At 37.6% G+C, this 13,158-nt stretch overlaps 1 protein-coding gene across 1 annotated transcript in view; it reads left to right on the plus strand.

Annotated features, from left to right (window-relative positions):
* The window catches only part of LOC139131912 (nuclear pore complex protein Nup98-Nup96-like), a 38,120-nt gene extending 25,570 nt beyond the window's left edge, over positions 1-12,550 (plus strand). The window contains 17 exon segments of the mRNA XM_070698227.1: positions 907-1,059; positions 1,781-1,852; positions 2,042-2,200; positions 2,754-3,041; positions 3,885-4,024; positions 4,470-4,710; positions 5,534-5,643; positions 5,997-6,173; positions 6,703-6,839; positions 7,128-7,153; positions 7,156-7,190; positions 7,759-7,979; positions 8,832-8,987; positions 9,452-9,581; positions 10,276-10,399; positions 11,071-11,375; positions 12,255-12,550. Coding sequence (XP_070554328.1) covers positions 907-1,059; positions 1,781-1,852; positions 2,042-2,200; positions 2,754-3,041; positions 3,885-4,024; positions 4,470-4,710; positions 5,534-5,643; positions 5,997-6,173; positions 6,703-6,839; positions 7,128-7,153; positions 7,156-7,190; positions 7,759-7,979; positions 8,832-8,987; positions 9,452-9,581; positions 10,276-10,399; positions 11,071-11,375; positions 12,255-12,401 — 2,621 coding nt within the window. The 3' untranslated portion in view covers positions 12,402-12,550.
* Positions 12,551-13,158: the final 608 nt, after the last annotated feature.

Here is a 13,158-nt window from a genome sequence, read left to right on the forward strand (position 1 = left end):
AGTTTTTTCCTCCTCAGTGGTGGTAAACATCCGTGAATTTCAAAGTAAACATTCGATTATTTCATATGTGAAGTTGCCCTGGAGAGTATGTGTGTACAGTATGTTAGGAAATTAGAGGGACAATAGCTGTAACTTTTGATTATGTATTTTTGTTTTGTTCCGTAATATAATTTCATTTTCTTCTCTGGAAAGTATGTCAAAAATACAGATTCTATGCATTGAAAACACGACACAGAGTGTACAATATGCAGTGTTATTCTTGACAAATGCAGATTTAAATTTGGTGTTCAACAGGAACAGTGGACATAACATTATACATTTTATGTTGATGAGTTGATCACTGGGCATTCTGAAATATTTTATGAGTAGAACAAGAAACTGTTAAAAAAAAATACATCAAAAGATACAGCTAATGGGAGTTATGGAAGAGTGAAAAGGGGGTGTTGATTACAATTGATTGACAGATCAACTGCAGACCAGTCAATCAGGTGTCTTGTGTACAAGGTGACTCAGAAGGAATTAACTGACAAGAGAAGACATGAATGGTTTTATGGTGCAGCAGATCAATCCTTTTTGGACTAATTTTAATTGGTGGAAAGTCTCACTTCAGCTCAAAGTATCTCTGAAAATCCGAGAAATTCAAATTCAAGACACTTTTTGACAGCTTGTTTAGTTTTGATATCACATACATAAACATCCATTTTCAGACTGTTAATGGGCATTGAAGTGGTGACTTATCATACAGATGGAATTTTAGGAAGCTGATATGATCTACAAGTTTGTCAAGAAGCTGGCATTTCTTCCAATGAAATTTAGTCTGCTGTAATTGTTAACTGTAATTCCCAGGGAGAGAAACTGTAAAAAAACAGCTGTGATTTCATCACAAGTTAATGTTCATTGTTTTAGATGGTATGGATGAAGATGAGCAAGCCATGGAGCCTATGGCACATTCACATGTGTTTGCAACGTCACTTGGAATGAGTTCACATCGCATGCAAGTCATGAAAGCTTCATTCTTTGGTGATGAAGAAGACCAGATGGAACAGGCACCAAGTAGAGGTCTGTCTTTCATAGTCTTTATTTCTTTTCTTTATTCTATGAAATGGAAAATGCCTTTGTGTAACTGTACAATAGCATCTGCAGCCAAGAACAGTGTGTGTAGTGTTTAGATAAAATCTCTTAGTCTAAGAATGAACTCTGCAGCATTGAAGTTTTGGTAATAGAACTATGTAAAGTATAGGATAATTCCTGCGCATTACAACATAGCACATCCATTTTTATCTTGGCTTCTTTTACTGTACTGGTTTGGCATAGCTGTTGAAAATAGTGGTGTAAACTCACGGGCAGTAAGTTGATATTGTGTAAAGAAATGTTGATTCAGTCTCACATACAAATTTTAGAATATTTTCCATCACGTTTTTGGTTTCAAACAAGTATCTGTTGATAGATCTGTGCCATAAAAAAGCTTCAGTGGAAACTTTATATAAATCGCAATATCTGTGCTGATGTTACTTGTTAAAGCTGTCAACAAGGAGTTATTGTTTGCGTCAAATCACAGAAAAGCAAAAGGAAATGTGTCAAGAAGTTGTGTGAAGATAACTGATTTGCCTGAACTTTACGCAGGCATAGAGTGAATGGTATGAAATGTGAACGTCAGCTGCCCCCAAAATAATATAGTGATTAAAGGAGGATAAGTTTTAAACAAAAGCAAGGAACGTGGCAATGGCTATGTTCTGTAATGTATTTCAAAACAATCTAATCGATATATTTATTTTAACAGGATTTCTACAAAGACCTGCCGTTGGCTTATTATCAACTCCACCGTCAATGCTTGATGACAGTAAACAGGAAGGTAAGTCAGTCAAGTCAAGTTGAGAATTTTTTTCTTCAAATCAATATTATTTGTTTCACCCTGCAAGTCAACATTAATTTTATATGCTGTTCATGTCACTAAGTAAGTATTTAGCCCAGCTAGTCAATATGAATTTTTTTGTCCTGTAAATCGATAGAATTAACACTACATGTCTGGTTTTGCTCACAGCATTTGATAGGAGTGGCTTTGGTCCAGCTATACAACCCAGACCTCTTGGAAGTCCCATGAGATATCTTGGTGTTACTCCAGCGTCAGAACCAACCCTCAGGAACAGAATACCGGGCAGTGAGATTCAGACACAAGCCAAGCCTGAACCGATCACTGCAGGTGTGTACCAGAATACTTGCAATTTTAGTAATTTGTTACGAACATTTGAGACCCGAATTCTATGAACGATTAGCTGTTGACACTATTTTCACCTGCACCATTGGATTTGTAATTCGACTCATCTCAGTGATTTGTTGGTAAGATTGAAGAAGAATGAGATGACATTGAACAGTTTTACACATCAACACTATACTAGGGTGTCCAATCACTGAAAATGGCCATTTGGGACCCTCTAAGAACACCATTCTTTTCATTCATAATATTGACTGGGTCCTTTGTTCTTCTAGTGCATGTGTTTGTGAATACCAATGTTTCTGTATAAGAAAGAATAAATCAAGGATCACTGGGCTTGGTTTCAGGACAATCAGAGTACTGATATGCCGTTTGAACTACAAAGTATAGCATGAAATTTATTCTTGTATTGCTTTCAAAGTTGTTCATAGTGTTTTAGCTGGAGGTAAAATTCAGTATCAAAATATGTGATGGCTGCCCTGCCCTGCTAGAAGTATGGCTATGCTGGTACATTGAAAGTCTTCATCCTGATTCTTGATAGGTATATTTGCAGCCAGACCATTGAGGAGGGGCATGCAAGTCATGGCTCCTCAGCCAATGCTTCTGCCCAGTGGAGTGACCCACTCAGAGAGATCACAGAAACAAAAGCTGGTTGGGTCACGTCGACAGTGTGTCCAGTTACCGATGGAGGAGTCCGTTATGCGAGATAAATTCTACATGGTGGCTGATTCTGCTCTGATGATGGGACGCTCATGTCGTGTTGGTTGGGGTCCCAACTGGACTCTAGTGCACTTTGGTAAACCTTTAGTACAACAGACAGAAGATAAAGGTAAGTGCAATTGTTGGGATGTAATTTTTCCAATTATCATAAAGTGAATTTTAGAATTCAGAGTAATGGACTGATAGCTTTAAATCTCAAATAAAACTTTTCACTTGTCCCGTGTTTGTCAAAACTTAAAATATCTTGACTCCACTCAAAGGGGCCAATTGTCAGCCCATAAAATAACTGATGTATAAAAGTGAAGGAAAAATGAATATAGAAAAGGACAGCATCTACGCACTTTGTGACTGAGTGACTATCTTACTGCTAGTAGAACCAGGATGTGGAAGAAAGTGTAGGTAATTGTGACCACTTTCATCGTTAATGTGACAAAGAGATACAAAAGCACTATTTCTTACCCAAGGACTAATCTAGGTACATGTAATATACTTTAAATGCATTACAGTTGCCATAAATATTGTCGGCTGGTGGCTGGTAAAAACTACTACATCAAACTGCTGGAAAAGTAAATGAGTCCTTCCCTCAGTTAATGCCTACATGCTTGCCCTAAGAGCTTCTCTGTCTAATGGTTCTACTCCGGAATAAAAAGGACGTGATGCGTTTCTACAGACTCGGAACGCCCAAATAATCACGTGATGCCGGTACAAACAAGCCCACATGTGTACCAACGCGTATGGAAATACACGTACGTCTATGCGCGTTTGCGCACATGGCTTTGTTTGTACCGTGGTCGATTCGAATTCCGGGTTTGGCCTATACATGTATAAGCTCATATCTGGAACAATTGTCATAGTGCCAGACAGATGTAATGTTAACACTGTTTGCCGTGTGTTTATTTGTGGATTTTGCAATTTCGATGTAATATCTTATGATTGTTTTCACATGTCACAGGTAAAGACCAGACAGACACAATACCATTTTCACTATTTGTATCCAAGACCAGCCAGAAAGTTGAAACCACTCCATTCAATGTGATCATTGAGAGAGTTAAAGTAGCGCCACACCTCTCTGAATCTGACAAGAAAACACAGGTAAGACATGAACCTTGAAAAGAGTGCAGTCATTGATATGTTTAACAACAGATGGTTTTTTCGGAAGCGTTTCAAAGTTGAGAATAATTCTCTCTGTTCTATAAGTACCAGTTTTTAACTGATGTCTAGAATATGAATACTTCAGATACGTTGCTAAATTATGCATGTTGTCCTTGTGCTGCAACACAAACACAATGGACCTGCAGTCTCTACACTTTGTGTTCTACCACAGCATTACTAAACTATGGAACTGTCTCTGTGCTGTCAAATATACCGGTAGGCATAAAGGACCTACAGGTCAATATGCCTTTATGTTCTACCCAGGTGTCACTAAACTATGGTACTGCCCTATTGCTTGTCAGTTGTGTTAGGGTGGCTGAACTAGGAAATAGGGGTTTTCATACTTCTTTCTTTCATCGGTTGATGTTTGCATTTTCTTCTTCAGGCCAGTCATGAAAGGTCACTTGACGTTCAACTCAGACACAGCATCTGCTCAACGCAGACTGGATGTCCAGTCTTTGTCCCCAAGCCGGGTGTGAGAGCACTCCATGAGTATGCTAGAGTGGCTGAGAAAGATGCAGAGGAAAACTGCAACACAGCTGACGATGACTCACTCCAACTTACAAAGCTTGTGTTTACTCTGTGTGAAGCACTGTGGGGTGATTTACCGGATGATGTGAGAGCAGGTGAGAACAATGCAGGGGAACAAATCAGGGAAACGGTCTGATTTCTGATGTAAGGCAGGACTTGGATTTCTTGCTTTAGATACTTTTACCAAGTTCTCTTTTATAGAAAGTTTCTGTTAAGCCTGTGACATCTCAAAAAATATGAGAAATTTATGTTCAAAACTGCTCCAGATAGGTATAATTTTGGTATTTAAAAAAACAAACATGCAGATTGAGACTTTTCATGGGCATAGAAAAGATACACATCATATCACATCATATCACATCACATCACATTGCGTTAAATAGAACGTGTGGAAGATAGTTTCATCTGCATACTCTTCAAAATATTAGCAGTTTCAATTAAAATTAGCTTTGTTATTGTAGACTGTAATCTCTGGGAGAAAAAGGATTAAATTAGTAAAAAGTAGTGCTAATACTAGCAATCTGATTTGTAATAATTATCAGTGTACTTGTATTATATTGTATATATTAGTGTAGTGTATTATATTGTAATTAGTGTGCTTTGAACCTTATGCCGTGTCAGTTATTATAATAAGACTAGTGGAACTCTTTAGGTCTATAAAAATACAGCAATGATACCGGTGATATTTGTGGTCATGGAAGCATTACTGAGAATAGTAGTAGAAGTTGCAGCAATAGTAATTTAGTTGTACTAGGTACTGTTATAATGTTAGTAGTTGTATCCGTAGGTAGTATTGGTAACAGCAATTTTAGTAGCATAGTACTCATGATGGCCAGTAGTAGTTGCAAACAAAGAGCAGATTTATCACGGTATGTTTCTGTAAATTGTGATCAATCTATCTTGTGTTTGACCAAACAGAAAGGGGGACATATCTGCATCAGAAAGCCAGAAGAGACGCATTCTGTAGATGGCTGTCCACAGCTGCCAGGGAGAAAATCCAATCTGAAGTCCAGGAAGCCAAGGCTAAGGTGAGGAATAAGTCTTGTTGGATACAATCTCAGACTGGGTATCAGCAATGCAAGAATCAACAGATACATCTGTGAATAATGGACATGCAATCACTGCCTTTTGAAGAATTTTGCAAGTGATATGTCACAAATCTATCATTTAGTTTCTGTAGTTATAAAGAAATTTCTGACAAGTTTTTCACATCTTTTCCTTCATCAATGAAACACACAATCATTTTAGTGACTAGCTGTTCAGTTTAATTTGGAAATAATAAAGTAACAAGAGCAGTTATGGACTTACAGTTGTACGATTGACTGTTTTTATACACAAATACTTAATTCGCTTTGTTTGGTTTTATCTATTCATGTTGTAGGACTGTTACATTGATGCAATATTTAGTCTTCTAAGTGGAAACCAAGTGAGTGAAGCCTGTCAGCTGGCACAGAAATCCAAGGACCACAGATTAGCTATGCTTCTTGCACAGTGTGAAGGATGTTTTGATGTCAGATGTGATCTACAGAAACAACTTAGCAACTGGGAAGAGAATAAAGTGAGTAAGAAAATGTGGCATTAGTGGTCTGTATATTGAATGTGAGTGTGACTACAACAAAGTCTGCTGGCATTCTTGAGAGTCAAAACATTCTATGCTGAACTTAGTACACTATTACATTTATACCAGACAATGTACATTTATTGTTGTCAATACCTTGGCTGGATCATCCACATGTACATGTGGGTGAGAAGGTTGAAGTGTGATCCTCAAAGAGTAAACATTTCTACTCAAACATGCAACTTGAGCTACATTTCCATCGATTTTGCTTTTAATGAGCTTTTTCTCAGCAAGAAGTCTTTTTTTCTGTCACCTCTGAGAAGACTGAAACAAGGCAAATTTCAAATAAAGGCATGATTTATGCAATATTTCATCTTTGAGAGTAGTCAGTCAATTGCTTGTTAGGCTAGAGTTGTGTACTCATAGTAGTAATGGTAATTCATTCTTGAAATACAGCAAAACCAAGGCTCCCAAAGTGTATAGACTGAGATAAGCATAATGTCTTCAAATTTGTTCATTCAACTTGTAGGCAGTGAAATTCTTGGAGCATTCTCGTATCAAAGTAACAGCCTTGTTGGCCGGTTGTCCAGTGTGGATATCCTCTGAAGGCCTTATTAATACTTGTGAGACACTGGACTGGAAGAGAGCCCTCGCAGTTCATCTTTGGTGAGCAAAAGCTTGCACTTTTATATTGTTATATTATTTTATATACCAGGCATTGTCATGTTAACCTGAACTCTACAATGAATCTCACATCAAACCAAACACCATAAAAATCATACTTGTGCAATGGATATATTTTCTATGATGTACTGGGACTTACTGTGATAAAAATATTACAAACCTTTGTACCATTTTACCACAATCAGTCCCCATTTCAGTCAGAGTATTTTTCCATGTAAACGTGTAAATATTTTTTGTATATAATCAATATTGTGTTTTTCACCCTGCCAGGTATGTCTGTAACAAAACAGCATCTGTTGTGATGCTCTGAAGGAATATGAAAACGCATTCAAGGTGAGAACTTTACATGTGTAAGGAAGAGGTTTATGATAATACAACCATTTCAGTAATAGAGCGCGAAGCCACTGCAGTGAACTGCAATAAAACTGCTCACACTAATTAGTTGCAGCTGTAGCCAGCTGGCAAAGTCGACAACATTGTATGTCCCATGCAGACAGTTTGTCTGGGGAAGTTGAAATAAAAAGATTTGTACATGGACCAGTGCATGGTAATGTTACATTGTATCTTAATCTTGAACACAGGATGCCAATCGTAAACTCTCATTTACAACTCGAGCCTCAGACAGAGCTAGTTTTGCCTTTGTACAAGCAGACTTTTTGGTCTTTATCAAGTAGCCTTGTTCAACACCAAAGTGCCACGGCTACAGCTGAAACTAATTAGTGTAAGCAGTTTTATTGCAGTTCACTGCAGTGGCTTCGCGCTCTATTACTGAAAATGGTTGTAAGATGATTTTTCACATTTCCAAAGAAAAATGTGTACTTCTGAACATGTTTTTGAGAAGTGATCAATTGAAATTTTGACATTTAGTACACATGTCTTTCTGTCAATATCTTACATACAGGGAAGAGGAAACTTTGAGAAGTATGCATGTCCACCTCTTCCGATATATCTGGAAAATCATCCGGAAATTGCTGTGGATTTGGAGGAGGAGAGTGATAAACGACACGTCATCAGAGATATGTGTTATCATTTATTGAAATTGTACAGTCAGCATGGACACAGGATGGAAAGAATTCTAGCACCAACGACTTCAACATGTTACCAGTTGGACTACAGACTTAGGTATTGTCCTAATAATGATTTTAAAATGTGAAGTTCTTTGTATACATTCGTCAACTAACATTATGAACACCTGCGTTCTCCAAAAATCACAATGAGACATTGTATAATATTATAGGATTATTCAAAAAATGTGGCTCTGTTATGAACTGCAGGTGAATTCAATACATCACTCACTTAGCCCTCATTTATAAAGGCTGTTTGGATATGTTACTCACTGAGTCCTCATCCATACAGGGTCACATTTTGTGTATAATGCTATTAGTATATACCTTCCTTTGTGAAACGCCAATTTTATGTCATTTAGGGTCAATTTCTGGGAGTTGAAGACACCCGGCACTGGGTGAATCAATCATGCAATAACTAAAATAAAATTGTCACAAAATTCAGACACAGAGTGAAAATTCCCTCTTTCCTTCCAGTTCAAATTTCTCTGTTCTTTTTTAATTGTCATTCCTTTTGTATAAGAATTAAACAGTGTCATCTACAAATTGGCCGCTGGAACACAAAGGAGTCGTACTGGGATATTTGACTTTGTAAAAATGGGTCATTTGGAGAGAATGTTAGCATCATATTATCCTACTGCTCTATCCATAAACACCACCAACTGTGCAACTTTATGCTGTATTTATTCAGTTATGAAATAACAAATTTGTTTTGACACAGTTTGCTGTTTATTGTATTTATCTAAGGTATGATGAAATGAATAGCTTTTTGAGAAAAAAGTCACCACAACTACAATTCATTGTAAATTTCTTCGTTTACCTCTGATAAATGGCCAGGTCAGATGTCAAACTTGCTAAATACATTTACGTATACGTATCATTCTAATGGTCTTTAATTCTTCATTTTCAGTTGGCATACATTCCAAGTGTTACAGTCACTAGACTACATGCACATATCAGATCAGCATAGCTGTATGCTGCACTGTAGCTTTGCATCACATCTGGAATCCATGGGGATGTGGCAATGGGCAGTCTTTGTCTTGCTTCACATTCAAGATGATAGGCGGTAAGAAAACTCTACCCCTTACCACAGACTTTACAAGGGTGTATCTTGGTGTCAGGATACTGTAAGGGAGGTATTTTTAAGAGAAATGACTTACTCAGGAAAGATGTATTTTTTCCGGTGAAAATTTCCAGTTTCCTTCCAGTACAAATTCCTTTGCTCTTCTGAAAATAGTAATTCCTTTTGTGTGAGAATTTGACACTATGTCAATTAAGAATTGGACATTGGAGTACAAGGTAGTCTTCCTGGGATATTTGATTTTGTGAAAATTTGTCATTTTGAGAGGATGTGGTACATTCATGATCACTCATCTTAGAATCATATTACCTCATTGCAAAATATGTACAAAGTACAGTAATATATATTGAAATCTATCCACTGTGAAGGAATGTGTAACTTCAGACCACTATGCAGAGATGCTCATTATCATCATTGAAATGAAAGAAAATGTTGATGTTTCATTTCAGGAGAGAACATGCCATTCGTAATATTCTCTGTCGTCATTGCAAGCTTTCTGAAGATGAGGAATATTTGAAGAGAGAGGAATTGCTTGTAGAAAGATTGTCAATACCCGTTGAGTGGATACATGAAGCTAAGGTTAGTGTGTGTGTGTGTGTCTGTGTCTGTGTCTGTGTCTGCATCTGCATCTGCATGTGTGCATGTGTGTGTCTGTGTGTGACAACCAAGCTTCTATTTGATTTCAAATTCACTCACACAGTGGCAGTACTGCTGTGGACAGTGCATAGGAATGAATTCATCTGCAGAGAAAAATGAGTAGCTCTTTTCTGTGGCAGTCGGCAGAGATCATTTCAGACATGATAAACAGTGTGGCTGCAGACTGACGGTGATTGTTTGAAGTGCCCTGTTCAGACAATACCTAATTTTAGGCTCTATATTGTTGCTGTATGTGATCCCAGTGTGTGCATCTCCTGCTGTGTAAAGTTGAGTCTGTGATTTCTGTTATGTTTTCAGCAAAAGATGACAGTATTCCTCTCCAAAAGCTCAATTGATAGTAAAATTCATAACTACAATGCTGTCTCTTAGATTTAAAAAAGAACCGAGATCAAACACAAATTTAGCTACTTTCATACAAGGCATTCATTGAATTGATAACACTTCATCATTTGCAGCATGTTTTATTAACATACCAGGATATTTGCTCATTTTATGCAGTCTTGGAGTGTACCTATTGTCTACCTCATTTAGCATCCACCTCATCTGTGACTACTGTACTTGCAATTTTTGTTCACCTTGGTTGTTTTGGTTGTTTTTTTGTTTGGTACAATACCAGGCATTGAGAGCCAAGTATGAAGGGCGCCACCATGAACAAGCTGTACATCTATTGAAAGCTGGACACTGGAATGACAGCCATGTCGTCATTATCACACATCTTGCTGCTGATGCTATCATTAATGGTAAGTCTGAAGATGACCACTTTCATGTGTCATTTTCAAATACAGTTTCAGATTCCTTCATACCTGTCACATGAAGTTTTGCATGATTAAGTTTTTCTTTTCCTAAAGGTTACTTTATCACAGTGTGAAAGATTGACACAGTAAAATTTAGCAGTAATAGGTATCGTGTCTGAAAAAGTATGACAACAGTTTTACTTTCACAAGAATAGAGAAATTGGGACTGTATTACCAACAGTGCTCTCACTGAAACTATAAAAATTACAAGTCAAAGGTCACCATAAGCTGCAGCAGTATAAAGAGAAGTGCAACATTGTGTCAGCAGCATTGAATGTCACAGTCATGAAGCTATATTTGGTAACAAGCCTACCATCATGATCATAGGTGTTGGCTCTGCAGTTATGGTTGCATTGCTTTGGGTGAGACCTTATAATTTACATTCCTAGATGTTTCTGCTCCAAATGGTAAACCGCAAATTTTGCAAAGTATATGCCTACCAAGGAGGCAATTCCATGAATTTAGATCATTGTTCATTAGGTACATCATAATAAATGTGTGAAGTAACTTGAGTTTGTCAGGCATACATTGCTTCATATAGGAACTCAGCAACTCAGTGTTATAACTTGCAATCGTTACCGCTCACTTCCATGAATTTATTTTCCTCCATTGTACAGAAAATTATCCGTATTTAGAAGAATTGCTAACAGAGCTTGCTCCGGCAGACCGCAGCTCAACCATCCAGGATTGGAACATTGGTGGCAAGGTCTACTTGGATTATATCCACGTATCACAGCGCCTCACAGATCTGCAGAGGCAAGGAGAACCTAAGATGTATGATGTTGAGAGGCTGCATCCAGAGATTGCATCGCTGTGTAGTCGAGTTGGACATTTAGAATGCCGCACTGCCAAGGACAGATTGTGCCAGTCAGAAATGGCGAAGAAGACGGCAAACCTCATGAAGGCTGTCTTGGGTCTTCAGGTGAGTCTCTGCTCTCTTTGATGCTTGACATTGTATACATTTTGTCTGCAAGTTGTTCACAGTCTAGTGTGAATTCTTTCATTTTAAAAATCTTATCACTGGAAGTTTGTCATTCAGGATTGTTTTCACTAATGAGATAAGTGTCTTTATTCTCAGGAAATGAAGGTTTTGTGGTCACTCTTAAATTTAGTGGATATCTGTGTTGAATAGAAAGTTTTGTCTTTTATATTTCTTAGTAAATTTATAAAGTTAAAATGAAATAAATCAGTTTACCTTAATCAGAAACTGTCTGTCCTACAAAGCTGCCCTGTTTAATAAACAGGACTCTGAATGATATCAAATCCAGTCAGCCAATAGCTTTGTTTGTTTTATTGCTTTTTCTAATTTCTTTTCATATTTATGAGTCCCATGAACAAACCAACCCACACATACACATCTAGAAACATCAGAAATTACAGACACATTTGCATGACATGGCACATTGAATAGAAATAGATGTGAGAAACATCAAGACCTGTTTTACAGTTGAGGCCATTATTCCTCAGTGGGGCAAGTTGGTAATTACCTACCAATTTAGCTAGGGATATTGCAATATACCAAGGGAACTTCCTAAGCCAAACTCTGTTTTCCTATCTAGAGAGGCAAGATGAGATCTAAACATACACAGAGCGGGTAATGAGATTTTACAGCCAGCAATGGTGATCTGATAACTGGGATCAGTTATGTTTATGTATGGCATTACAACAGTATTCAACCATCACAGGTAGATCAGTTGCCAAGTATAGATTTAATGAGTCAGATGTACTTTCTATACCAAGCTGTCGTTGTTGTTACCTGCAGTTCACTTATAGTACTGTTTAAAATTTGATTCCTCCACAGCACCAGTCTCTGCATCCTGAACAAGACGCTGTCATACCATCTCGTTTGCTAGCACCACACATAGGAAGATTACCCATGCCAGAAGACTACGCTCTGCAGGAACTTCGACAGCTGACCCGCAGCTATATGGTTGAAATGACGGCATAAACTATGGAGGGCGATGCTTGTCGCTTGAGCATGTGTGAGATGCTAGGCTCATGCAATCACTTCTTGTGCTCTGACACTGATAGTAACATGCAATGGGACAAAAAAATCTGTAACCCTTTTCCTGCCAAGTCCGTATTTCACCACCAGGTCAAGATGGTTAAAATTAATTAAACACAACATATTCCATATGATGTATTTAACATAATACTGTACATTGAAGGCTGTTGAAAACATAATACTGTAAAGTTGATTTTTGCTATACATACCAAGCCAAGTGGGTGAAAATACGTCATGGTTTGGCTCAATACCGCTTTTTACTGACTTGGCTGATGGGGAAGTGATACAGTTATTACTGTCTGGCAGGAAAAGGGTTAATCAGAGAACATTTTGCATGCTCAAATAATGACCTTGACCTGTGTCCGCCAAACACCACAATTCAGCACTGATAGATATTCATCAGTGACATATATGTCAAGATTATTTTTATACTGCAAAGATCTGTCATACCTTGGTGTACAGAGATTAAAGTGTATCATGTGTTTGGAGATCTCAGTCCTGTTCACGGTGGCTGAGCTGGAGTTGTTGATGACAAATGAGTTGCAGATAGACTCATGATACTGCTGCAGATACTTGGCAATTCTCCAAATCACCTGCAAGAACTGTAACAGTTCTAGCAAAAAAACAGTTTGTTGCTGACCCCTTCAGTGCTTTAAACTTAATTTGGATTTATTTAAAACATCCGTCATTGTGCATTTCT

The sequence above is a fragment of the Ptychodera flava genome, chromosome 4, assembly GCF_041260155.1.
Source record: "Ptychodera flava strain L36383 chromosome 4, AS_Pfla_20210202, whole genome shotgun sequence".
Lineage (NCBI taxonomy): Eukaryota > Metazoa > Hemichordata > Enteropneusta > Ptychoderidae > Ptychodera > Ptychodera flava.